Below are 25,590 nucleotides of genomic sequence, written 5' to 3'. Positions count from 1 at the left end.
ACTCATGCTCTGTCTCTGTCTGAGTCTCTCAAAAATAAATAAACATTCAAGAAAGAAAAGAAATCCTCCATTTTCCACTATAGAAAATTTCATTTCTTGGGGTGCCTCAGTGGCTCAGTCGGTTAAGCATCCACTCTTGATCTCAGCTCAGGTCATGATCTCAGTTTGTGGGTTCAAGCCCTGCGTCAGGCTCTGTGCTGACAGTGAGGAGCCTGCTTGGGATTCTCTCTCTCCCTCTCTCTGCCCCTCCCCTGCTCATGCACACGCGTGCACATATACTCTCTCTCAAAATAAACTTTAAAAAAAGTTTTTAAAAAGAAAATTTCATTTCTTGAATTTCAAATAAAAAGCCTTTATCTACCACATGTTCAAAGTCAGAAAAATATTTTGTTTTAAATTTTAATTAAAAGGAGTAGGGAGAATGGGAACTCTATATAGTAAAAAGTGCAAAGTTATGATGCTCAGAATTATGGACAGCTTCTAGAGAATAATATAGACCAATTTCTAGCCATTATCCCTGTGTCCATAATTTCTTTTCCTTCTATCTCCATTTGTCCAGATTTAATATATGTTCATTATTTGGTTATAGCTAAAGAGCTGAGATTTCTTAAAATGGTATGCCCTGGTACAACTATGAAAAAACGTATTTCATGTCTGAAATTAAACAAGCCAAAATGGTCCACGCTGGCGAAACAGGCACCAGATTGACTTGCCCACACAAACGAGCTCATCCTCCTCACTAACCCCAAAGCCCGGTACCGCGGGCTCCAGGACCTCATGGTTCCCTCCACCTTGCTGCTCTCATTTACTTCCACATCCGGCAGGCGTATGTATCCAACAAATGCTTACGAGATGGCTGATGAGCACTTCCTTTAAGCAGAACAAAGCAGTCTAAAAGACGCAGTGAGCACACCAGCGGAAAAGCACTTTTGGGTTCCAGCAACACGGTACCGAGGCATCGATAGCTTCGAAATCAAAACAGGTGCTAGCTATCAAAACACACAACTAGATTCTAACTCAATACTAGAATTTCTTACAAATTCTATTTAAGTCTGAAGCTTATGATGTGGGAGGCGCCACATGAGCACAAGAGACAGTGCTGGCCGTGCTGACAGTTGAGTATTCTTAACTTCTCATGGCCTGTAAGTCAAATTCCCTGGACACGGGACATCGAATAAACATGAAGGTCACTCCTCCTACCTGTGCTCAGGGGCTATACAGTCTCCTACTCAAAAGACAATTCATTTAAAAAGAATAAAGGAAGTATAGCAAGCAATCCAAAATACTGGATATACAGACACACACCAAAGCCTGATATGTAACTTCAACAATAAAATTGTACTTTGGAAACTGAAAAGGCCTTTCAGAGAATACTCATGCTCCTGAAATATCCTGCAGGAAAAAGAAAAGGGGCTACAGGGAGGGGTCAGCCAAACTCGCACATCAAGTCAGGCACACCACAAAGTCAACTCTAAGAACAGCACTGGCTGCCACCAGCACTGATTTGTCTACACCCAAGCACCGTGCCCTACACAGGAGGGACGAGGGGAGGACACGGGTGCAACACGCAGAGGCCAACAAGGACGGAGGGCTTCCCTCGTCGCGGTGTGAAAGTGGAAGGTCCAGGACCTGAACACGGGTGGGCTAGAACTTATTAACCCACTAAGCAGTAGACCATTTACTTCAAAAAAGAACATTATTATTTTACATTTTGAGAAATCAAAAAAATTCTTTGTCTTCATAAGACATAAGTAATTTGGGAGATATACCAGAAAGGAGGCTGATGGGGAGAAGGAGGCCACAGAAAAAAGTCTTAATCACCAAAATCTGACAGAGTTCAGAAGTTCAGAGTTCAGAGCACAGGATACAGAATGTCTAGAAAAGGCGAACTAAGTAATCAGAGCAGGACACAGAGGCTGCCGTAAAAAGCCAGCCCAGCACAAAGGAAAGGGCGACAGACCACACACTCGATGTCTATAAATTACGTAGATCATCCCTATGCAGCCCCTGAACGGTAACCAACTTCCAGATCAGGGTCAGAGCCGCTCGGCGTGGTCCCCATTCTAGACATTCAAATGAGGCACAGGAGGAATATCTATTCACTCAGCAGGTACTCAGCGAATCGTGTATCATGCTAGGCCCTAGATATTTTCAAAGTAAGTACGGCACCTGCTCCCCAGGAGCTCACAGTGCGGCGGGAGGACAAAGAAGCCTGCTTACTGAGGACGCACTGTGTGCCAGACGCCGTTACTCAGCAGTAACCCTGAACAAGGTGGACGGTCCACCCCCGTGCACCGAGGTACAAACAGGGTCCAAGCGCGGGGAAAGAGGGGTGCTCTGCCTCAGCCACTGAGGGACCGCTAAGAAACGGCAAATCTGAGAGGCAACCTAGAAGGAGGTGTTGAGCAGGACGACGAGATGGGAAACCGTGCGGGCGGAGGGACAGCGCACGAGACAGCTGAGCCGGGATGAACCGCACTCAGCGATGACCGTGGGAGAGTCCGCTCCGGGCCGAGGATGGGCCCGAGGGCTCCAGCTCTGGCTGCGGAGCCCACACCACGGCGGCAGGGATGGGAGGGAGGCGATGACACCCTCGCAATTCAGGGCCACGGAGACGGGGGTGCGCCTCGTGAGTTAGCAGGTAACAAAAGCAACAGTTCAGCCGAGACCCCTGTGACTCCTTCTGGATCACGTCACATCAGGCTGCCAGCCCTTTAAAGCCAACAAAAAACTGCAACCTATTCTCAATCGTTTCCTAAAAGATCACTGAAGGTCAAATATAAGAATCATCTCTTCTCGGGGCGCCTGGGCGGCTCAGTCGGTTAAGCGTCCGACTTTGGCTCAGGTCATGATCCCACGGTTTGTGAGTTTGAGCCCCACGTCGGGCAGTGTGCTGACAGCTTGGAGCCTGAACCTGCTTCAGATTCTGTGTCTCCCTCTCTCTCTGCCCCTCCCTGGCTCACACTGTCTCTCAGAAATAAATAAACGCTAAAAAAGAAAAAGCAAGCAAGCAAGCAAGCAAGCATCTCTTCTCAATGCTCATTTAAATTAACCAAATTTATGTAAAACGTTACTACACTGCCCTTATTTTCTATTTCATGTTAGTCATCCTATCAGAGAACCTAGTCTGACAACCACCAATGTCCTCTGAGGGATCAAGTTCAAACACAGCCTTAGCATGGGGGTATCATGGCTAAAACACTTCTTCTCCCGGCTCCTCATGGGCCATCTCCTGGTGCTGCCTCAAGCGCATCTCTCCCACGATCCCTAGGCCTCAAGCCCTGCTCCCTTCTGCCCAGGGCGGCCCCACTTCCCTCCTGACCCCAGCACGCACCCAAGCCGCGCTCGTCTCGGGTGAGACTCCGCTTAAACATCCTCCCGCCCACGAAGCTCCCCCTCGGAGGCTACCGTCATTCCCGTTCCTCCACACCATCCGCCGGGAGCTCACCGAGGCGACGACGGCCCCGGCGCAGAAGACGCTCGTGGAAGGGCACGGAGCACGCGACTATCTGCGCTAGCCAAAACCACGGAGGCAACGTGGGTGTCACCACAAGGACGCGGCCTCCGCCATGGGCAGATCACCGTTCAACACGCCGTGCCACGGAGCGCTAGCCACTGAGCGCTGGCGTGGGCACAGTTGGTCTGGGGAGGAGTGCACTGTCAGCCCTCCGAGCAGAAGATCAGAGAGTAAAACTTGAACTCCATCAGTTCCAGCCGCAAGTAAGGAATGATCCGAGCACAGGGAGGTACACGTTGGGCCCCAGTCTGGGAACGAGCAGGCGCAGACCGCGCGGCAGGAGAGGAAGCAGCCCTGCGGGACCCACAGCCACACAGGCGGAGAGCCCACGGCCGCGCCCCTGCGGACCAAGCTCTAACCACACAAGCCTGACAATGTGAAATATTTAGCAGGGTCTAGCTTTACCAGGTTTTATCACTTACAGATAAAACAAAGTGTCTATTTAAAGAGAAAAATGTTTTTTATCTTAATGCACCTGCAGAGAGGGAAGAGTAAAGGTAACTTTAATTGTATGTTTCTCCTTCAATAAATTATAAATTCCTTCAGAACAAGGCCTGTGTCTTGGTGTTTATAATCCCGATATTTAGCACTGTGCCCAACTGAATGAATGAAGGATTAAATTTAGAAAGAATAAAGGTACAACTGGGAAGTCTGAAACTGGAAAGATTTTAAAGTTGACTAGAATGTAAAATCGCTTATCTATTGAGGCGGGTATTAGAAAGGCCCTGATCTGTCTACCAACATCTAGTGCCACCAAAATCGGAATAGTGGACGGACAAACCCTAAATCCAACCAATAATTCCAATGTTCTAAACTCCCTCAGGAGGTCAACAAATAATTCCAAAATGCTGTAAGTATTATAAATCTCATCAACATTCCTTACTTAATCAATCACTCTTACAAATGTTGGTGAGCCCAACTGCATCTGGAAAGTATGACTGCTCAGGTGGACGGACCAGCTCCTCTGACCGCCAAGCTGCCCTTCTGGACACGCTAAACCCGCCCGTAGAGACAAGAGTCTGAACACGTCCCCACAGCAAACCCTGACTGAGCCCACAGAGTAACCCACACCACGGTGAGTCCACGGTCAGTTACGGCACAAAGCGGGGGTGGGGGCGGGCGGGGGAGGCGGCAAAGGTGGGGAGTAACGGCCACACATGCCACATCGTCCGCAGTACCCAGGCACAGAGGCTGGAAGGTGGAGGACGGCACAGGGAGGATCACGTCTGGACGCACCCGGACAGAGGGAAGAGTGAAGAAAGGTGACTCCCGGCACGGAGGCCCCTCCCCCTCCAGCAAGACCACCACCTACACCAGCGTCTCAGGGACACTCCTCTGCCACTGTCACACGCTTTAGCACAGCTATACCATCCTCATCGTTATTCACTTACTATTATTCTTTAAACTTTTAAAACATTGAACTTTGGACTAATTTTAGACAAAGTTGCAGAAATGATACAGTGAGTTCCCTAATCCCCTCTGTCTCTTACCCTAGTCCCCCTTCATAACCAGACTGCGATTAGCAAGAACAGGAAATTAACATGGGGCCAGTATCACTAACCGAACCACAAATTTCATTAGAAATTCACCAATTTTTATACTGAAGATCTCTGCCTGTTCTAGGATCCTATCCAGGGTCCTACACTGCAGTTAATTCCCATTTTTTTTCCTACTCCTTACCGATCTCTAACAGTTCCTCCACCTTTACCTTTTACCTCTTGGACTCTCTCCTCAATCTGAGCTTTTCCAATATTCTCGTACAATTAGAGAGAGGTTATGCAATGATGATGGCCTTAGACGTTACTGCATACAGTAAAATACATCAGCCATGCCTCCATACTTACATAATCAAATAAATATATAAACAGGACAGAAGAAAAATCTCTTCTCACAGAATGCAGTTAATAAAAGTAGGAGAGAGGAAAGGTATCACCAAACACCACAGCAGTAAACACTGCAGACAAGAGCTACCGAGGCATGCTGAAATTAGTGGGCAGAAGTTTGAGGAAAAAACCAGGACTTGCCTGATCTCAAAGTACCTCCTCAAGCACTTTATCAACTACTACGGGACAGACAGCAAACGTGGAGAACCCCGCAGACGCCACCCAGGTGACCGGGCCCACCAGCGCGAAGGCACGAGGCCATCACAAGCCCTACGGTACTGCTGTCTTGAGCTCCAGTTCCTCCTAAAACTCAACACCATGAAAACAAAACTGCATTCTTACATTTCAAATCAGCTAAATTAAAAAGGAAACACTGGATTACAATTATCAGAAACTAAGTTCCTGGGGTGCCTGGGTGGCTCAGTCGGTCGAGCGTCCGACTTTGGCTCAGATCATCTCACGGTTCGTGGGTTCAAGCCCCACATCGGGCTCTGCGCTGACAGCTCAGAGCCTGGAGCTGCTTCGGATTCTGGGTCTCCCTGTCTCTCTGCCCCTCCCCTGCTTGTACTCTGTCTCTCTTTCTCTCTCTCAAAAATTAATAAACATCAAAAAAAAATTTTAAATAAACAAAAGATAAAAATTAAAAAAAAGAAACTAAGTTCCTCAAAGCAGAAGAACAGTTTATCATCCCAATAAAGGAGTGTGAGGTGCTACGTAAAGCTTCAGAGGAAGGTAAGTCTATAATTTTATTTTTTAATTTTGATATCGAACACCACAGAGAACACAAACTCACATGTCCATCATTAGATCAGGCAAATGTTATTTATTCCCCTTCTCTGACAGAATTGGATTCTGAAAATGAATTCCTAACCAGAACACCAGGTGTGGCTATGGTTCAACAAACTTCAGTTTCAAGAAAGCGTCCAGGGCCCGACCTTCTGAATGCGCCCTTTTATTTGGTACTAGTCTCGGGGTGATTTTAGAAAAGGGATGGGGCTTGTGCCCACCCACTCGCCCCGCTCAGGGACACCTTCACTCAACTCTGTACGCGTGGTATTCGAAGTACTTTCTTCAAGTTGTTCCCAATTCTTTCCCCCACAGTCAAGATGTACTTCCCCTGGCTCAAGGTAAAAGGTTTACATCACAAAGATCTGACGCTCCTCTTGAAGTGACGGACAAGAGGAGACCTTTCTGCTCTCAGGATGGAGAGAAGAGGGTGCTGGTCATGACTGCCCCCATCTTCACAAAGCTAGAGGACTAAATCCCCTACGCAGGAGTGACAAACGGACGCTCTGTTAGGTACTCCTCTCAAACACGGGCAAGGGACAAGACCGCCCTTCGGCTAGGAGAGGCTCTAGCTTCTGCTGCGGGACCTCGCTGGACCAAAGCCCCTACTGGACCACCACGGCGTCTGGCCCGGCTCTGCTCTTCCACAACACCACACATCACGTCTATGTTCCTGTCTGTCACAAAGTCATCAGTGGGTTTTAAAAGGTTAAGAAGATTAAAAGAGGAGCTAGACAAAAGTTAGACTTGTTTACTTATTCAGCTCGTGTTCATCTCAAAGCATCAGTGAGCGCCTCAGTGTGTACAGACCAGCTCTGTCTTCCCTGGAGACTGAAAACTGGCCACACTTGTCTCTAAGTGATCCGAGAACTGACTCACTGGACAGTGAGGTTATTTGCTTTGTTACTAAAGTCACTTTTCATCATACCTTTGGCCAATTAGCAGCTCTAGCCTTTGTAATTAAATACAGTACCCCAGATGAAGCGTTCTCAACTTTTCATTAATTTAATTCACCGTCCCATTCTATATTTACTTTCAGGCTGTTCAGAAATCTTTCCTGTTTGTTCCCCCAAAGTTTAATGGTTTAGGGGTGGTATGCCTTATGGTTTCAAAATAAAGCTTGAGCACGGTGGTTTTACATGGAGACGGGGCTCATAATGGGATAGGTTCACTCTCTCAGCCAGTGCATGAGAAACCACGTCTCAAAAATCTTATCATTTGTTTGATTTGTGCTTCCTCCTATGCAGGCTGTAAGCTTACGAGACTAAAAAGCTAGTTCCAGCGGCTCACTAATGTGGTCCTTAGTGACCACAAATGAAGACATATGATGACAATCATAATTACCCTTAGTGCCTTAATTTACAAGACAATCTTGACCTTCAGACTTCAAAAATGACATATTTTTCTGTTGTTATAAAACCCCAACCCACGTCAGGCACAGCAGTCAGGTGGGAAAAAATAAAGGCACAGACATAATCCCAATTTGCTATTACCAATACCTGTGTGTAGCTCACACTAGCAAAATAACTATCAATTTCTGAAAGTGAAATTCATCAGGTTGCTAGAAAAATAAACCCCACCACAATGCATAGGGAGACTCAGTGGACAGAAATGCACACTAGCCACACGGGCCGTGTATATAGTCCATACTCCATATGCCCATATTCCCAAACTGCAGCCACCAAACACTGACACCTGGCTGACAACCTCATCGTGAGCAAGCATTTCAGAGAAATCACGGATCTGACACCCTAGTTATACTGAAATTAACACTGCTCAGTTTTTACAATGTTCCTTCATGTGCCACCTAAATCATCACACACCATACTTTGGGACAAACAGTGACCTACACTAATGAGGCTAAAGCATGATCAGGCAGGTCAAATTCAGAGACTGTCCAGGGAGACTCAAATGGAAAGAAAGATCAGCCTGTGATAAAGGTAGCATTTCAAATCTATATAGAATGTGTATTATTTAATAACTATTACTGGAAAAACTGGGTGACCTAAATAAATAACAATATAGCTTTAGTCTATACGTCAAAATAGATCCCTAGGGCTCCTGGGTGGCTCAGCTGGTTAAGCGCCCTCAGTTTTGTGTCAGGTCATGGTCTCATGGTTTGTGAGTTCAAGCCCCACATGCCTGCTTGGGATTCTCGCTCTCTCCCCGACTCTCTCAAAATAAATTAATAAACTTAAAAAAAAAAACAGATCCCTAACGGATATAAGATTTACATATATACATATATATATATAAAGGGCTAGCTATAAAAATGTGAAGGTAATATGAGCACTAAAAAATCTCCATATGAAAGAAGACTTTCTCTAAGAAAGATGTATCACGTCAACACTAAGTCTTGTTATGGTTTGTCATTTATTTAATAAATTTGAGTACATAAAAATTAGAACTTTCTACATGGAAAAATATAACACAGGTTAATAAAATAACAAAATAGGAACAACTACCTATAATAACGCAAAGCCAATTATTTGTAAAATCAGCAAAAGCTATATAAACAGTGCAGAGAGAAATAAAAATCTTCTAAACCTAAGAACTTCATTTTTACTCATTTTAGAAATATGCAATAGAAACCCAACGAAAGAGGATTTTTCCCTATCTGTTTGGCAAAGACTCAGGGAGCTGCTGTGAGTTACAGACAGCAGGCACTTTCATTCGCTGATAACCCACCTCAGCAATCGAGGTGCATCTAACATCCCAAATGTGCATAGCCTTTGAGCTAGCACTTCTAGAAATGTGACCTATACGAATTAAAGGCATTTACAAAGGCATTTACAAGGCATTATTTACAAGGATATGCACTGCAATGTTGCTTAGTGAAAAACTGACCATAAACAGCCATTAAAATATAAGACAGATAAGTTGTGCAACATTCACTGCACACAGGATCATCCGGCTCTCGAAAAGAATGCGGTCAATCCGCCTGCGCTCATCTGGAACGATCTCCAAGATGGGTTATCAGGCGGTAAGAGGAGTGCTGCAGCCTGTCTCACATGCTCTAGCAGGTGTTTAAAAAAAATTTTTTTTTCAACATTTATTTATTTTTTTGGGAGAGAGAGAGACAGAGCATGAATGGGGGAGGGGCAGAGAGAGAGGGAGACACAGAATCGGAAGCAGGCTCCAGGCTCTGAGCTGTCAGCACAGAGCCTGACGCGGGGCTCGAACTCACAGACCTCGAGATCGTGACCTGGCTGAAGTCGGACGCTTAACCGACTGCGCCACCCAGGCGCCCCTCTAGCAGGTGTTTAAACGAGAGAGGAGCATGCCCCCGGACGATTCCACACGCAGAGAACAGTCTGACTGTCAGGACCCGTGACGGAGGCAGTGAGGGGTGGGTGAGAGGTGAGGTGGGGGGGGGGGACTTGGACCGCTTTCCTCTGCGTTGTTATTTTCTACTGCTCGAGTTATTACCCATGCCCATGGAATACGTTCTCACCTTTGTAATAAACCAGTGAAGCCACAAGACGACATAAATTTTCAAAACCAGCTCCACGTAAACAAGTCCATACGAAGTGGCTGGGAGGAAAAGAACAAGGAAGCACCACCAAAAAGAACCCTCAGACCGTGACCGCTCCGATTTATTACACGCATACTGGAAAGCACCGCTTGCATTTTAAATCCTAAGGGCCTAGAAAAAGCAGGGAATTCTCAGGAGTTCTATACCAGTTCACAAAACACACTCATCAAGTGTTTCTGGCATGACGAGTCGGCGCCCACGGTCCTTTCGACCCTCATCTTCCCTCCACAGCTGTGACACTACATCTCTTCCTCAACATGTAAACAAGAGTGAACGAAGCAAACTTCCCTATTTGAGCCTTGAGCTTTAGACACATTATCTTGTCTCCTCTGAAAACTGAATGTGGCCAAACTTCAAAAATGCCGTTAACAAAGATGTTTTTCAACGTTTATTTATTTTTGGGACAGAGAGAGACAGAGCATGAACAGGGGAGGGGCAGAGAGAAAGGGAGACACAGAATCGGAAACAGGCTCCAGGCTCTGAGCCATCAGCCCAGAGCCTGACGCGGGGCTCGAACTCCCGGACCGCGAGATCGTGACCTGGCTGAAGTCAGACACCCAACCGACTGCGCCACCCAGGCGCCCCACAAAGATGTTTTTCAATAGGACAAAAAACGTTTTTTGTTTTTGGCAAATACATTTAGGGGTAACAAAATGAAGTTTAAAAAAAATCAGTCATATATAGTTTAAATCAGATTTCATTAACTATCCAAATTTAAAAATTTATGGTCGAAAATCTGAGTGGAAGTCAAAGTACATTTACATAATGTAATTTCCATAAACCAAATGCTCAGACAGACCGCTAACCATATAAAAAGAACTTCAGCATGCTTATTAATATCTTGATTTTTAAAGCAATTATGAAGCTTCCTCTGTTTCACCATTTGGGTTATTTTCCGTTAGCAATTTACTACATTTAACAGTGTAAACAGAATAATTAGTTTGACACCTGTTTTAAGTTGGTATTTTCCCACTCTCATGCACTAACAGAAGAGCAGTTTTACACAACTCAAAGAATAGTCAAGTAAAACACTTCCTTTTGAGTTAATTAAAATGTTAAATGCTAGCAAAAGTATTATTTGTGAATAATGCACAACCTACAATTTGCAGGTTTTTCCTAAGAACCTCTATGAAAACCTAAGAGAAACTAACTTCACGTGCAAGCAAAAAGTATTTAAAGGTGCATGAAATACAGTAAGTGCTAAATATCATATTTACAAAACAAAATGTGCAAAATGATTCCTAATTCAAAAAGTATATAGAAAAAGACTGGAAGAACATTTACCCACATATTAATAGTGCATTATTTCTAAATAGAGGGGAGGGTTCCAAAGAAGTAATTTTTCTTTACTTATGGCAGTAATTTAAAATTTTCTGTAATAAACATTATTTTACAATCAGAAAAGAGCCCACTTTAAAAAATAAAGTATCCAAAGCAAAATGCAACAGTTTAAATCCCATTCCGATAAACCTGGAAAGACTTACAGGATACAAACCAGGTAGTGGAATGTGACGCACCTGGGAAACAGAGCGCCAGAGACCTACAGGTGCTGGTGTGGACTCATTACGACACAGCACTCAGGAGGAGCTTCTGGGGGGCTCAGTCGGGTGGGCGTCCGACTTCGGCTCAGGTCACATTCTCACGGTTTGTGGTTCAAGCCCCGCGTCGGGTTCTGTGCTGACAGCTCGGAGCCTGGAGCCTGCTTCCGATTCTGTGTCCCCCTCTCTCTGGCCCTCCCCCGTCTCACTCTCTCTCTCAAAAATAAATGAACATTAAAAAAAAATTTTTTTAATAAAAAATAAATTAATTAAAAAAAAAGATACAGCACTCAGGAGAACTGTAGTACGTTCTCTCCTTATCACTGAAAAGGTGATGGGGGGATATGTTTATTTATGTTTACACTAGTTCCAAACAGACACTGAGGAAACTGGTAACAGTGGGGAAATCAGGAGTCTTTAGATGGATGGATCTGTCTTAAATGGATCTCATTGTTTTTATAATTTTTTTCAATTAAAAAAAAAGTTAACACTGCTTTAAAGGCCCCTGACTGGAAATGGAAACATTATTAGAGCAAGGTAATATTAAAAGTAATTCAGTCTGACTTTCTGATTAACAAGAATTATCACTTTGGTATTACAAGTTGTGAAAAAGAGAAGCCCAGAAAAGATAAGCAATGAAACTGCAGTTGGTCATGGAGATATTTTTTCAGGTTCCCATCACGCTTTTCACAACTTCATGTTTTGTTTTTAATTTTTTTTAATGTTTATTTATTTCTGAGACAGAGACTGAGCATGAGTGGGGGAGGAGCAGAGAGAGAGGGAGACACAGAATCCGAAGCAGATTCCAGGCTCTGAGCTGTCAGCACAGAGCCCGACGCGGGGCTCGAACTCACGGACGGGGAGATCATGACCTGAGCCGAAGCCTGACGCTCAGCCGACTGAGCCACCCAGGCGCCCCACACAACTTCATGTTTTGCAGTAAGGATGTGGTATGAATTGTGCTGCTCGCCCACACCAGGGTTTACTGATGCCCCTTAAAAACATCAGAGCATTAAAGCTTCATTAAAAGGAAAATTAACTCAAAAGGAAGTAGGGTTTTATTGGAGCCACCTTCCCAGGGCCTGGGGGACGTGCTCCTGGACCTTCCACGGGAAACTGCAGCGCGGCGAGATGGCAGACACGGCGTGTGCAGGCCACACAACCCCCAGCAGCGCGTCCTGGACCACAGACCGGCGGTCCGACACCCGAGCCCTGCAGTTTTTGCCAAAGTTCTGGACTCTCTGGCTCTGATTTCTTCCTTGGAAGAACTTCCAAGGAATGCTAACACATTTGAATTAAAAAGTCAAGAAGCGAGAGCACAGGGCAAAGCACCCTGCCAGAGGACAAATACCGAGGACGGTGGCCTGCCTACCTGTAACGAGGGAAGAGGGAAACGGAAACACCCTGGAGAGAAAATGCCCGAGAGGCCGGAGAGGCTGACAGCGGGGCAAAGAAGCAAAGGCAGCACTGAACCCAAGCAACCAGGGAATAGAAACTGATTCCTGTTTTCCAGAGAACAAAGTGTATCAAAAGCCTTTACAATGTGCATACTTTGACCAAGCAATTCAACTTCTTTAATTTATCCTAAAAAATAATTACATTGTTGGCTCTAAAGAAGTTCACGATAAAAACAAACAACCTAAATGTCCAAAAAGAAAGGATAAACGGGGGCGCCTGGGTGGCTCAGTCGGAGCCTGGAGCCTGCTTCGGATTCTGTGCCTCCCTGTCTCTCTGCCCCTCCCCTGCTTGCGCTTGGTCTCTCTCTCGCTCTCTCAAAAATATACATCAAAAAAAAATTTTTTTTAAGAATAAACATAAATACTTCCAAGTCCACACAATGAGCATGTATTTTTTTAATTTTCAAATTGTTTTAAGTTTATGTTTTTTGAGAGACAGAGGAGGAACGAGTGGGGGAAGGGCAGAGAGAGAAGAGAGAATCCCAAGCACACTCCACACTGTCAGCTCAAGCCCGACACGGTGCTTGATCCCGCGAACAGTGAGCTCATGACCTGAGCCGAAATCAAGCGTCAGACGCCTAACCGACGGAGCCACACCCAGGCGCCCCCATGTACGGTAATTTTTAAACATAAAACAAAATTTTAATTTTAGAAAAGAGATGGAACGACTTGACTCTCTGCTTTGGGATAACATCGAGTCTAAACACAAGGCAGAGAGGAATGGCTACAGCAAAACACAAAGGCCTCAAAATAAAGCCTCGTTCAACAGGTCCGCGGTCCTCCACCAGTCCCTGCTTTTTCCCACTCTGCCTCTGCGCATTCCCTCATTAAAGCTACTGTCTGGGGGCGAGTGTGGCCACCCACACACGGACATCACGCTAGCCTTCCGCTCACCAGGTCCTGACGGCACGATCGCCTTTGCATGCCCCTTTCTCTGCCTCTTGTGTAAATGCTGGCAGCCGTGGGAGTTCTGTTCGGAGCCTTCTGAGCGAACCCTTTCTCCTGAGGACTCCGTGCATCGCACAATTTCCACCACCTGCTGATGGACTGAGGGACTCCGGGTCTCCACCCGAAGCTCCAGACCGGCGCTTCCTGAACACCCTCCACCACTCAAACAGAACAACTCCCTAGGAATTTAAGGTCTTGGTTCACGGCCTCACTCTCCACTCCAGTAATCCCACACGAACGCCTGAAGGGCCCCCTCTCATGGCAGAGCTCACCGATTCTACCTCGTCCACAGCTCTCGAAGGCCCCTCCACTCAGGTGCCCACCACGGTGCGTCAGGCCCGCATTACTCGTCGGCACAACTGCGGCTGCCTCCCTCCCTCGCCTGGCCTCCGACCACCCGCACTGCCCCACACTCATCTCTCCAAAACCCGTCTGCCCACAGTCACTTTACTGCTTAAAATCCCTCACTGGCTCACCCACATGCCTGGATATGCCTGAGTGTGACCCACAGAACCTTTATGATCTGGGCCCTGACCGCCTCTCACCGGCCTTCTCTCCAACACTGACTCCAGCCACGTTGAGCAATCTGTAGGTGATTACCACTTCTCCGAGGCTGGCCACTTCTGTCCGTGCTGTCCCTCCTCCCCGATGGCAACGAGGTCCATATATACATAGTAGCAAGGATCCCAGTCCAGCATACAAAAGCCTAGGGCACTAACCTTATGCCATTTGCTTGGGGTTCTAGAAACAGGATACACACAGCATGAAAGGAAAACAAGCTTCGTCCCTCCATTCTGGTATACCACCATCCAAAAGAGCTCCCAGATGGCCCAAAATTTACTGTGATATTCCCCTACTTCACTCACCTCTCTTCTATACCCTCATGTGACTGCCTCCTGCCCTACGGTTGTCATGGTGACAACCCACAGACACTCAGCCCAAAATTATCTACTCCCCCTGGCCCAATTGTGTGCCCCCCCCCCCTTCTCCAAGGGTGGCTGGATCAAAGAGGTAAATGATCTAAATAAGTAAATTCCCACTGCTGCAAATAAATGACACCTGCTTACGTTTCTAAGGCGCAGAGCTACAAAACTGTCTCTGAGTCAACTAAGTTTCACCAAAACATCTACTGAAAATTTGTTTGGTTGATAATCTTTGCTTTTTAACTGCTTCATATTTGCATAATAGTTACATAGCCAGTAACCACTGACTCAATATAGGAGAGAAGGAAAGCCATAATATTTAAATCCTAATAGGCTGTTAAGACAGAAAAATAGCACATGTAAGTCATGTGTTATTAGCATTTACAACTTAGCTGAAACTGATACCCCTTCTGTGGTGGCTTCAGCATATTTCCACAAGGTCTTTGAGGTTGCTTCCCTTTAAGAGGTGGAGCATGACCCCCACGCCACCCCCACCCCCGACCTTGAGTGTGGACCGGATAGACGAACAGAATCCGACAAAAATGTATGTGACTTTCAGGACTGCCTCGTGCAGGCATGCCGCTCTCTCCCTGCACTCCCAGGTCACACGCCATGTCAGGAGGACAGTCAAGGAGTTCTAAGGAGATGTGCACGTAGCAGGGAACTGACATCTCCCACCAAGACCCAGCACTAACTTCGGTGCACGTGGACAAGCCAGCCCAGGAGTGGCTCCCCCAGCACGTGGATAAGCCAGCCACCCCAGGTAAGGCTTTAGGCACCGCAGCCCCACAGAGATCCTGAGTCAGAACCACCCACCAACTGCTCTCAGATCCCCGTCCCACAAAACTGAGTGGACAACAAGAACGTACTGCTCCAAGCCACCATTCTACAGGAACTGTAAGTACCACATCCTTCATTCACTGGAAATTAAGAAAGTGGTAAAGCAGGTATTGTGACATTTAGATTAATGTAATTTAAATGCACACTGAAGTCCTGTTTTGTAATCTGCTCGTTTCCATTAACAATGAATCCTTTTAATAAATATAAGACATTAAAATATAAATATTAATAACGGCTGTCTAGTATTCCGTTACACTGTTGTATTACCATTTGCTTCACAAATTTCCTGCTAGACGTTTATGTTGTTTCCAATTGTTCAATATTATGGGTGTCGCCGCAATCATCTCTTCCCCTGCGTCTTTCCTCTGCACCTGTCAGATTAGTTCCTTAGGATAAAGGTCTTAAAGCACAATAACTGGATGAGAAGGGATGTACCTTGTTAAGACCTCTGATGTTCAACTGCCCCCTGCCGCCCGCCCCCCAGCCGGCAGGCTGAGACAACTTACACGGCACCCACACCGCCAGCAGGCATTTCCATCTCTAACCCGGTTACCACCGGAGGTGCTGGACCGCATGGACACAGGCCGACAGAAGTTCCTGCTCCTGCCTTTATGATGACAACCGGTGCGGGCACGCAGAGGCCGTGGCAGAACAGGAACGTGTGGAAGGCAGATACCCTTACGGTGGTATAAAATAATAAGGTGCCTAACTTCCAAGGTCCCAGCTGTCTGCATTCTATGAAAGTTCTAAGAATACAGGGAAAGTTACATTCGAAGAAAACTCCAGACTGCTTTTGCAATAAACTCTTTTGAGGCTCTTCTGCAGTCCTATGAGGCTTCCTGTAATGTGCATTACTTTAGTTAAGAGACCTAGTTGGCAATTAACTGCATAACCCACGAAAATCGGCTTAAGTGTGCAAAGGCAGGCAGGGACTAGCGAGGCAAGCTCATACCTGGGGAACAAAATTTAAGGAGGTGCTCGAGCTCAGGGCGGTGCCAGTGCAGGGCCAGCCACAGTGTGAGCTTGACAGTAAGGCCACCGTGAACCCTCCAGTGGTACTTGAGGGGCCCTGCTTGCCTCACCCTAGGCCCTGAGTGCAAGTAGTACAAAGAGAATTAGACAAACAGTCTCAGCCCTTCTCTTCTGCTTGATTTCCCTAAGAACCAGATCGTGAATTCCCCACCTCTGCTACAGGGAACTACAGGTTTTTGGTCTTGTGTGTGAAGGCCACCAGTTAATTACACCCAAGAGAAGAGACGCGGCACTGGCGGATGAAACGGCAGCGTGATACCAGCCTGACAGAAAATTAACACTTTTAAATCTGACCTTAGAACGCAGTTTTACTTCGCTCACTGCCAGATCTGTAAGAAAGTTTTAGTTTCTACTGCAACGTACACAGAGTAGGCATGACAACACATATACCCAGTGCCAGCTTTTTAAAACAAAATAGCATGGGATTTTTTTTAAGTTAAAAGATTTTACATAAGATCTTCAATTGCAGAATAGAGGGCAGTTTTACAGAGCCAGCCAATCAGAGTTCTATCATCTTAAGCGTAGTCCAAACCTAGGCGCCTGGGTGGCTCAGTCGGTTGAATGGTTGACTTCGGCTCAGGTCACGATCTCACAGTTTCTGAGTTCGAGCCCCGTGCCCACTTCCGATCCTCTGTCCCCCTCTCTCTGCTCCTTCCCCGCTTCCACTGTCTCTCTCAAAATAAATAAACTTAAGAAGAAGAAAAAATTGTCTACACCTATCAAAGAGGAAAATTAAACTTGCAGTAGCTGGCTTTGGTAGGCCCTAGAGTATAATAACTCCTTCTATGAGCCCAGCATTACCCTAATGCCAAACTCAGAAAAAAATATCACAAGTAATATCAAAGACCACTATCTCTTACGAATATAGATGCAAAACTCCCCAACAAACTACTGTCAAACACAACCCAACAAGGTATAAAAATAAATACAGAAGACAGCCGGTGGTGGTGATCCCAGGCCGGCAAGGCTGGTTCAGCATTCAGAAATCATTGAGGGTAATCCGCCACACCGACGGACTAAAGAAAAATCACATGACCACATCAGTAGATGCAGAAAAGCATATGACAAACCCCAACACCCATTCATGATAAGAACTCAGTAAACGAGAAATAGAAGGGAACTTCCTCACCTTGATAAAAAACATCCACAAAGTATCTGCAGTTAACATCAAACTTAATGGTGACAAACTAGCAACTTTCCCAGTAAGATCAGGAACAAGGCTAGGGCATTCCCTCCACACCACTGATTTACCATTCCTGAAAGTCGGAGCTAATGCAGAGTGCAGTGAGAAGAGAAACGGATATAACAGGTAGACAAATCAGGAAGAGAAAAAGAAAACTGTATTTGATCACAGATGACAGGATCATCTATGTAGAAAATTCCAACAAACTGATCAAAAACAAAACCAAAAACATCACTTCCGCTATGGAAAACAGTATGGAGGTTCCTCAAAAAATTAAAAACAGAACAACCTGGGGCGCCTGGGTGGCTCAGCCAGTTGAGCATCTGACTCCGGCTCAGGTCATGATCTCGAGGTTCGTGGGCTGGAGTTCCACGTCGGGCTCTGTGCTGACAGCTCGGAGCCTGGAGCCTGCTTTGGATTCTGTGTCTCCCTCTCTCTGCCTCTCCCCTGCTCATGCGCTGTCTCTCAATAATAAATAAACGTTAAAAAATTTTTTTAAAAACAGAACGACCTTATCATCCAGCAGTCCCACTTCTGGGTGTGTAACAGCCAAAGGAAATAAAAACAGGATCTCAAAGAGCTATCCGCACCCTCATATTCACTGCAGCGTTTCTCCCAACAACCAAGAAATGGAAACGGCCAAAATGTACATCAACAGATGATGGACAAAAATGCAGCCACTGGATACACGACAGGATGTTATTTGGCCACGAGAAAGATCAAGATCCTGCCATCTGTGACAACATGGGTGGACCCTGAGGACACTGTGCTCAGTGAAATAAGCCAGTCAAAGACAAATACTGTATGAGCTCACTTATATGCGGAACGTAGACTCCTAAAAAAAAAAAAAAAAAAAAAAAAAAAAGTCAAATGGGGGCGCCGGGGTGGCTCAGTTGGCTAATCCTCCGACTTCAGCTCAGGTCATGATCTCGTGGTCCGTGAGTTCGAGCCCCGTGTCAGGCTCTGTGCTGACAGCTCAGAGCCTGGATCCTGCTTTGGATTCTGTGTGTCCCTCTCTCTCTGTCCCACCCCTGCTCGTGCTCTGTCTCTCTCTGTCTCAAAAATAAATAAAAACGGGGGCGCCTGGGTGGCGCAGTCGGTTAAGCGTCCGACTTCAGCCAGGTCACGATCTCGCGGTCCATGAGTTCGAGCCCCGCATCAGGCTCTGGGCTGATGGCTCAGAGCCTGGAGCCTGTTTCCGATTCTGTGTCTCCCTCTCTCTCTGCCCCTCCCCCGTTCATGCTCTGTCTCTCTCTGTCCCAAAAATAAAAATAAACGTTGAAAAAAAAATTTAAATAAATAAATAAATAAATAAATAAATAAAAACGTTAAAAAAAATTAAAGAAAAAAAAGTCAAATGTCTGGAAACAGAGACTATGAAACTGGCTGCTGGGAGCTGAGCTAAGGGTTAATACAAATCAAAGCTCAACTGCTTTCCTTTATACCAGCAATGAACGGCTGGAATTTGAAATTAAAAACAGTGCCATTATATTAGGTCCAGAAAAATGAATCACTTAGAGCTAAATCTAACAAAACATATATAAGGTTTACACAAGGAAAACTATCAAAGTCTGATGAATGAAATCAAAGAACTAAACCCTGGAGGTACTTACCCCATGTTGGATAGGAAGACTCAATATTGCCAAAATGTCAGGTTTTCCCAAATTGATCTACAGATTGCACAATCCCAATGAAAATCCCAGAATACCCCACACAATGCTGACGAAAAAGAACAAAGCGGCACTATCCAACTTCAAGACTTCCCATAATGCTACAGAAATCAAGACAGGGTGACGTAGGCAAAACAAACACAACAAAACAAACCCCAAACAGATCAACAAAGAAAGGGCAGCTTTTCAACAAAACAGTATGCAGCAACTGGTCATCCATGCAAAAAAACAAATAACAAAAGCAGAAAACCAGACACTGACCTTGTATCTTTCACAAAAATTTCCCCAAAATGGAGCACAGACCCAAATGTAAAACACAGAAGTATAAAACTACTGGAAGCTAACGTCTTATAAAAGCCACGTGACCTTGTGTTTGGCAAACTTTTTAGACACGACGTCAGAAGCGTAATCCATGAAAGAAAGTATTGATAAAATGGGACTTCATTAGAATCACAAACTTCTGCTCTGCAAAAGACAGTTAAGAGAATGAGAAAAACAAGCTAGAAGAAACTGGGGGAAAATATATGCAAAAGACATATTTGAAAAAGAACTTGTATATTCGCAAAATATATACAAATACATAAGAAATGTATACAAAGAACTCTTGAGACTCAACAGTAAGAAGACAACTAACTGAAAAGTGGGCAAAAGGGAACGCATACAGATGGCAAATGAGCATGTGAAAAGGTGATCCACACCCCTTGTCATCAGGGAGCCGCAAAGGAAAACAGACGAGGACATAACTGCCTCCTAGCAGAATGACTACAATGCGATCACTGACAACCACCGAGGCTGGACAGGATGTGAGGCAACAGGACTGCTCCCTGTTTGTTGGTGGGGAGGCAAAATGGTGCGGCCACTTTGCAGGACACTTGGCAGTTTCTTACAAAGTTAAACACTTTAGGGGCGCCTGGGTGGCTCAGTCGGCTGAGCGTCTGACTCTTGATTTCAGCTCAGGTCATGATCTCATGCTTGTGAGATGGAGCCCCACGTCAGGCTCCGCCCTGACGGCACGCGGATCCTGCTTGGGATTCTGTCTCCCTCTGTCTGCCCCTCCCCTGCTCACATGTGACCCCCCCCCCTCAAAATAACTAAAAACTTAAAAAAAAAAAAGATCTCGCCACTTTTTGACCTCCCGGTCACTCCCTGCATGCTGCAATCTGACTTCAACGCTACCACCCTGAAGTCTTGTCCCCACGAAGCCACCCAGGTCTTCCTGGTGGCTTGTTAGTATTGCCGCAGTGCCTCCCTGCAGCGCTTGGCACTGTGGTCACGCCTCCTCCCCACCACCCCCACCCCGCCTTCCACCAGGTGTGATTCTTTCCTAAGTATTCTCACTTATTAGATGTTAAAATACCCCGCAGGCCACAACCCATCCCAAACGCCAGGCCTTCTCCCTAGGGACTTCTTTCTGAGTCATCTATCTGCCGGTAACTACCAAATCTGCATGTCTGGCCCAGATTTCTCCCTCATTTCACACAGGTACAATCAACAGCCTGTTCCACATCTCCGTCTATGTCCACAGGAACCTAGACATTCCATTTAACAACCACTCCCCTCTTGGAGAATCCACACCCTACAACTCACATCCATACTGCTCTATGTGGACCAGAGACCCCAACCTCATCCCAGACTCAGCTCATCAGGCGGAAAGCTGACTCAGACCAATCAGATTTCCTCTCCTGAGGAATGCAATTGAGATCCAACTGCCCCAGCTGGACACCTAAACTAGGAAATCATACACTGCTGAGATCACGTGCAAGAAAAAGGGAGAAAGCCAGTGGCAGGGAGGCAAGAATGAAGGAGACAGCACAGCTCGGGGAGAAAAGCCGAGTAACCACCTGGGTCCTGATGACTTGGTATCTGGATTACGTCTGTCCGTACGTTCTTTGAAATAGCACCATATTCCTCCCATAAATTTTTCCCCCTACTAAGCTATTTTCAATGGATTTCTATACTTGTGATTAAATGGCTCCTAAAATATTCTTTTATGCACTCCAAGAAAGGGAAAAAATACTGCGCTAACTAGGTCATGCCACCAAGATGTATCCTGACTTCAGAAATACTAAAAATCAGGAAACTGTGTGACTTAGAATCGGTGGAATCCAGTATACACTTACTCCATGTATCCCCTTCCACCCACCAACCCTAATTCTATCCATCCTTCAAGACTAAGCCCCAACCAACTCTACCTCTTCCTGGACCAGCCCCAACAGAATTCTTGAACGTAATAATAATATTACTTCAATAGTTACAGTAACAATAGTTATTTAGCTTTTTTGTTGTTGTTTATTTTTGAGAGAGAGAGAGAGAGAGACAGAGAGACAGAGAGAGAAGGAGAGCGAGTGGGGGAGGGGCAGAGAGGAGGAGACAGAATCGGAAGCAGGCTCCAGATTCTGAGCTGTCAGCATGGAGCCCGATGCGGGGCTTGAACCCACGAACCGCGAGATCATGACCTGAGCCAAAGTCGGACACCCAACCGACTGACCACCCAGGCACCCTCAATAGTTATTTAACTTCTAATTAAGTCTTGTCTCTCCAACAAGATTATAAGGAGGGCATGGACTTTTCCTTATGATGTTTCATATGCTACACAGAGCCTTTACAAATAACCACTAAAATACTCATTTAATTTGGGGAAAAAAAGATGTATTTAAAAGGTGGCCACATTCAGTTTTCTACCCAGCCCAAGAAAGGAGAAACAATTACGAATAATTTAATACATGGAGGAAAGACCATTATAACCTTTTGCTTTTTAAATGAGGGGAAAGAATTGTATCATAGCCAAAGAAAATTAAGGAAAATATGCATTTGTACCTGCTCAACAGAATTAGTTGCGAGGAAACAAAATTAAAGCTACAATGAAACTACATCGCCACCAGAATTGCCAAAATTAAAAGGACTAACGATGATGAATGTTGACAAGGAAGTAAGGCCACCAGCCCCCTCCACACACTGCAGGTGTGTGCACTAGAGCAAAGCCTAAGTGTGTGCAGAACCCAGCACATGAGTGTAAGTGCACACCTGACATTACACACACCCATAAGTACAGAACGCATCAACTATAGTATGGAGGAACGCAGAGAAATGCGGACCCAAAGAAGCCAAATCCGGAAAACGGGAACAAACCGGATGTGACTCCACTCACACCAAGTTCAGCAGACAAAACTCACCTACAGTAACAGAGATCAAACAGCAATTATCTTTGGGAGAAGGGATACTGACTGGAAGGGGGCAGGAGGGAGCCTACGGAATGCTGGGAATGTTATGTGATGGGGGTGGGGTGGTCACAAGGGTGCAGCGGACCGCAGACATCCTTCAAGCGGCACCTGCTGTTGACTCCCCCCCATCCCCCAGCCTCCATGTGTTAGCCACCGCCGGCTCCTAAAGGCTACCCTCAGGGTGACTGCCCTCAGCAGAGGGGCCCAGTGCCACACTCCCGCCCTCACGCCAAGAGCGGCCTGCAGCCAACGACCAACTGATACGGGAGGGTGACAGAATTCCAGGTCCCTTCACTCAAGAAGGGGGCAGCCCCGTGATGCCAGCCAAGCTCCTGAGTTCCCCGTGGGGCTGAGACAGGCTCCAAGGAAGAAGACCCTTTCCCCTGCCCTCTCCTTCTCCCGCCTCCGTTTCACCTGCAGCGAGGTCACCTCCTCAAGCTCTTCTAGGGACATGACCTAAGACACACACATTGGATGTCTAATCTGCACCCCAATCAAAAAGAAAACGGTTCTGCACAGCTAAAAAGCAGGATATGCAGCCTCCCCCGAGACCGTGACTGCTAGATGAGCACTTTCCTCGGGCTGGAGCTGTGCTCATAGTTGAGAAGACGGGGTCGGGACACTGGCAGGGCATGCGGGGGCACTCCTGTCTGTAAGAGAAATCAGGAGCCCCTGCGGAGAAGTGACATGGGTTGTGAGGTGGTGACCTGCCACCAGCTCGCTGTGCACGTACAACCAGCCATGTGCTCTCCACCTCGCCTGTACGCCAGATCTGGTCCGGAGTGCTCCGAGGCCTCTTCTACCCTCCTCCATCTCACCTGTAATCTCCATGAATACCCAAGCCACGGAAGGTCACCCCTGCCCACCCTGCCACACGTACACAGTACCCAGCTCTAACACCTAGTCCTGCAGCCAGCTACCCTCAACCAATCACGGTCATGCACAACTCAAAGCCTGAAAATCATCAGCACACTTCTCTACCAACTCCCTACTGGGTTCCCTTCCTCCATCCTAGGAGGCCATCATACACACCCCTAAAGCACAATTTTATTTACATGTTTTTGAAATCTTTTTTAAAGTTTATTTTTGAGAGAGAGAAAGAGAGCCAGCTGGGGGGGGGGGGGGGGGGGGGGGGGGGGGAGGAGAGGGAGGGAGACACAGAATCCGAAGCAGCTCCAGGCTCAGAGCTGTCAGCACACAGCCCAACACGGGGCTCGAACTCACGAACCACGAGATCATGACCTGAGCCGAAGTCGGATGCTTAACCGACTGAGCCCCCGAGGTGCCCCTCCCAGAGCACAATTTTAAAGGGATGTTCCTACTTGGAGTATGCACTTAGGATTATGTGACAACTCAGCTATTTATTTAAGTGTAACATACAGAATATACTCAACAAACAAAAACAATATGCAAAGCATTTAAAAGACATTTTAGGGGCACCTGAGTGGCCCCGTTGTCAAGCGTCCTACTCTTGCTTTCGGCTCAGGTCATGATCTCATGGTTGGGGAGATCAAGCCCGGTGCTGGGGTCTGTGCTGACAGCGCAGCTGCTTGGGGTTCTCTCTCTCTGACCCTCCCCCGCGCTCTCTCTCTCTCTCTCTCTCTCTCTCCCTTTCTCAAATAAACATTGAAAACTATTTTAAAATAAGTAAATAAAATGAAAAATAAAGTAAAAGACGTTTAAAAAATTCTTCAGTAAATAATCAACTAATTCGATTCACTTAAACTTTTCAAACACTTCAAGCACGGGGCCCAGATTTTTATTTTGAACCTTTAAAACCTAAGCAGGCAGAAAAGGGACCCATGAACCGGCACAGAGGAGAAATGGTGAAAAACAAGGGAATGAAACAGCACTGGCACCTATCTGTTGGCAGTTCCGCTGAACCAATAGCCGCCGGTCATCAGAGAGGGCAGCAGGATGGCCGGAGCCTGCTCCCCCTCATTCTAAACAATTGTAAGAATAATGGCATGACCAACGGTCCCAGAGTGTCCCCGCACTCTTTCCAGAAAGCTGGTGAAGAATAATCCACACAGCCTCGGATCCAAACACGTGGCCGGCGAGGAGTTGCGCCTGGATTTCAGAGGTTGTTGACATTAACAGACACATCCTGGCCACTTCCTACAACAGAAACCACCCCTTAGGTGGTGGATTCTGAAAGCAACCGCTACCAGAAGTCAAGGGTGAGAGTAGCGAGAGCTCATCTTAAACAGAAACATTATGTCCTTTGCCCGAGTTCTGTCACCACCGGGATTCAAAGGGCTGTCCGCCTTCAGCATCCTTGCAGTGTCTGGAACCCAAGGAGCGCAGATCACCGGCGATTCCCGTCTACAAAGCCCTTTTCCTCATCAGACCCGCTTTAGCGCATCAGAAGCAGGTGGCCGCGCAGCGGGCCGGCCCCGCGGCCCCCCGCCCGCCTCCGGGGGCCCGGATCCCCGACGCAGGCCGCCCGCCCGGGGGGCCCGAGACGCCGCAGACACACAGGCCGCTCTTACCTTCCTACTGGCACCTCCGAGGGACACCTTGGGCCTCGTTTTGAAATCCCCTTCAAAACTAAACATCTTTACAGCTTATCCCATCTGGGAGGAGCCCCCGACCCTGAGAGCAGCGGGGCGAGCGGGGCGGGCGGGGCGGGCGGGGCGGGCTCCCGCGGGGGAGGGGCCTCTTACGGGGAGGGGTCTCCGAGGGGAGGGGTCTCCCGCGGGGAGGGGTCTCCTGAGAGGAGGGGTCGCCTGCGGGGAGGACTACGCCGCAGCGGGGAGCGACCCCGAGCCCGCCCTGGGGGCTCTGCCTGCCCGGCCTGCCCTCGGGTGGGGGAGGCGGCGACACTGGGGGGGCGGCTCCTCCTCACCTCCCCCCTCATCCACGCCTCCCCACTGCTCCGGCCGAGGCCGAGGGCGCCGGCAGGGCCGCAGACCCCGCACTTGCACCGGGAGCAGCCGCCGGGAGGAAAGATGGCCGCCGGCCGGGGCTGGCGTGCGCGGTCCCGCCTGCGCGCGCGCGCCCGACGCCGACGCCCTCCGCCCCGCGGCCCGCCGGCGTGCGCGCGCCCGCTATCGA

General features: G+C 47.2%; 1 protein-coding gene across 1 annotated transcript in view; it reads right to left on the bottom strand.

Moving 5' to 3' along the window:
- Positions 1-25,513, bottom strand: part of UBE3C (ubiquitin protein ligase E3C) — a 119,629-nt gene extending 94,116 nt beyond the window's left edge. Inside the window, exon 1 of the mRNA XM_003983254.6 lies at positions 25,026-25,513. Within this exon, the coding sequence (XP_003983303.3) occupies positions 25,026-25,091 (66 nt within the window). The 5' untranslated portion in view covers positions 25,092-25,513. The remainder of the gene's footprint in view (positions 1-25,025) is intronic.
- Positions 25,514-25,590: the final 77 nt, after the last annotated feature.

Source organism: Felis catus, chromosome A2 (genome assembly GCF_018350175.1).
Source record: "Felis catus isolate Fca126 chromosome A2, F.catus_Fca126_mat1.0, whole genome shotgun sequence".
Taxonomy (NCBI): Eukaryota; Metazoa; Chordata; class Mammalia; order Carnivora; family Felidae; genus Felis; species Felis catus.
This window is presented reverse-complemented; position numbering and strand designations above follow the sequence as displayed.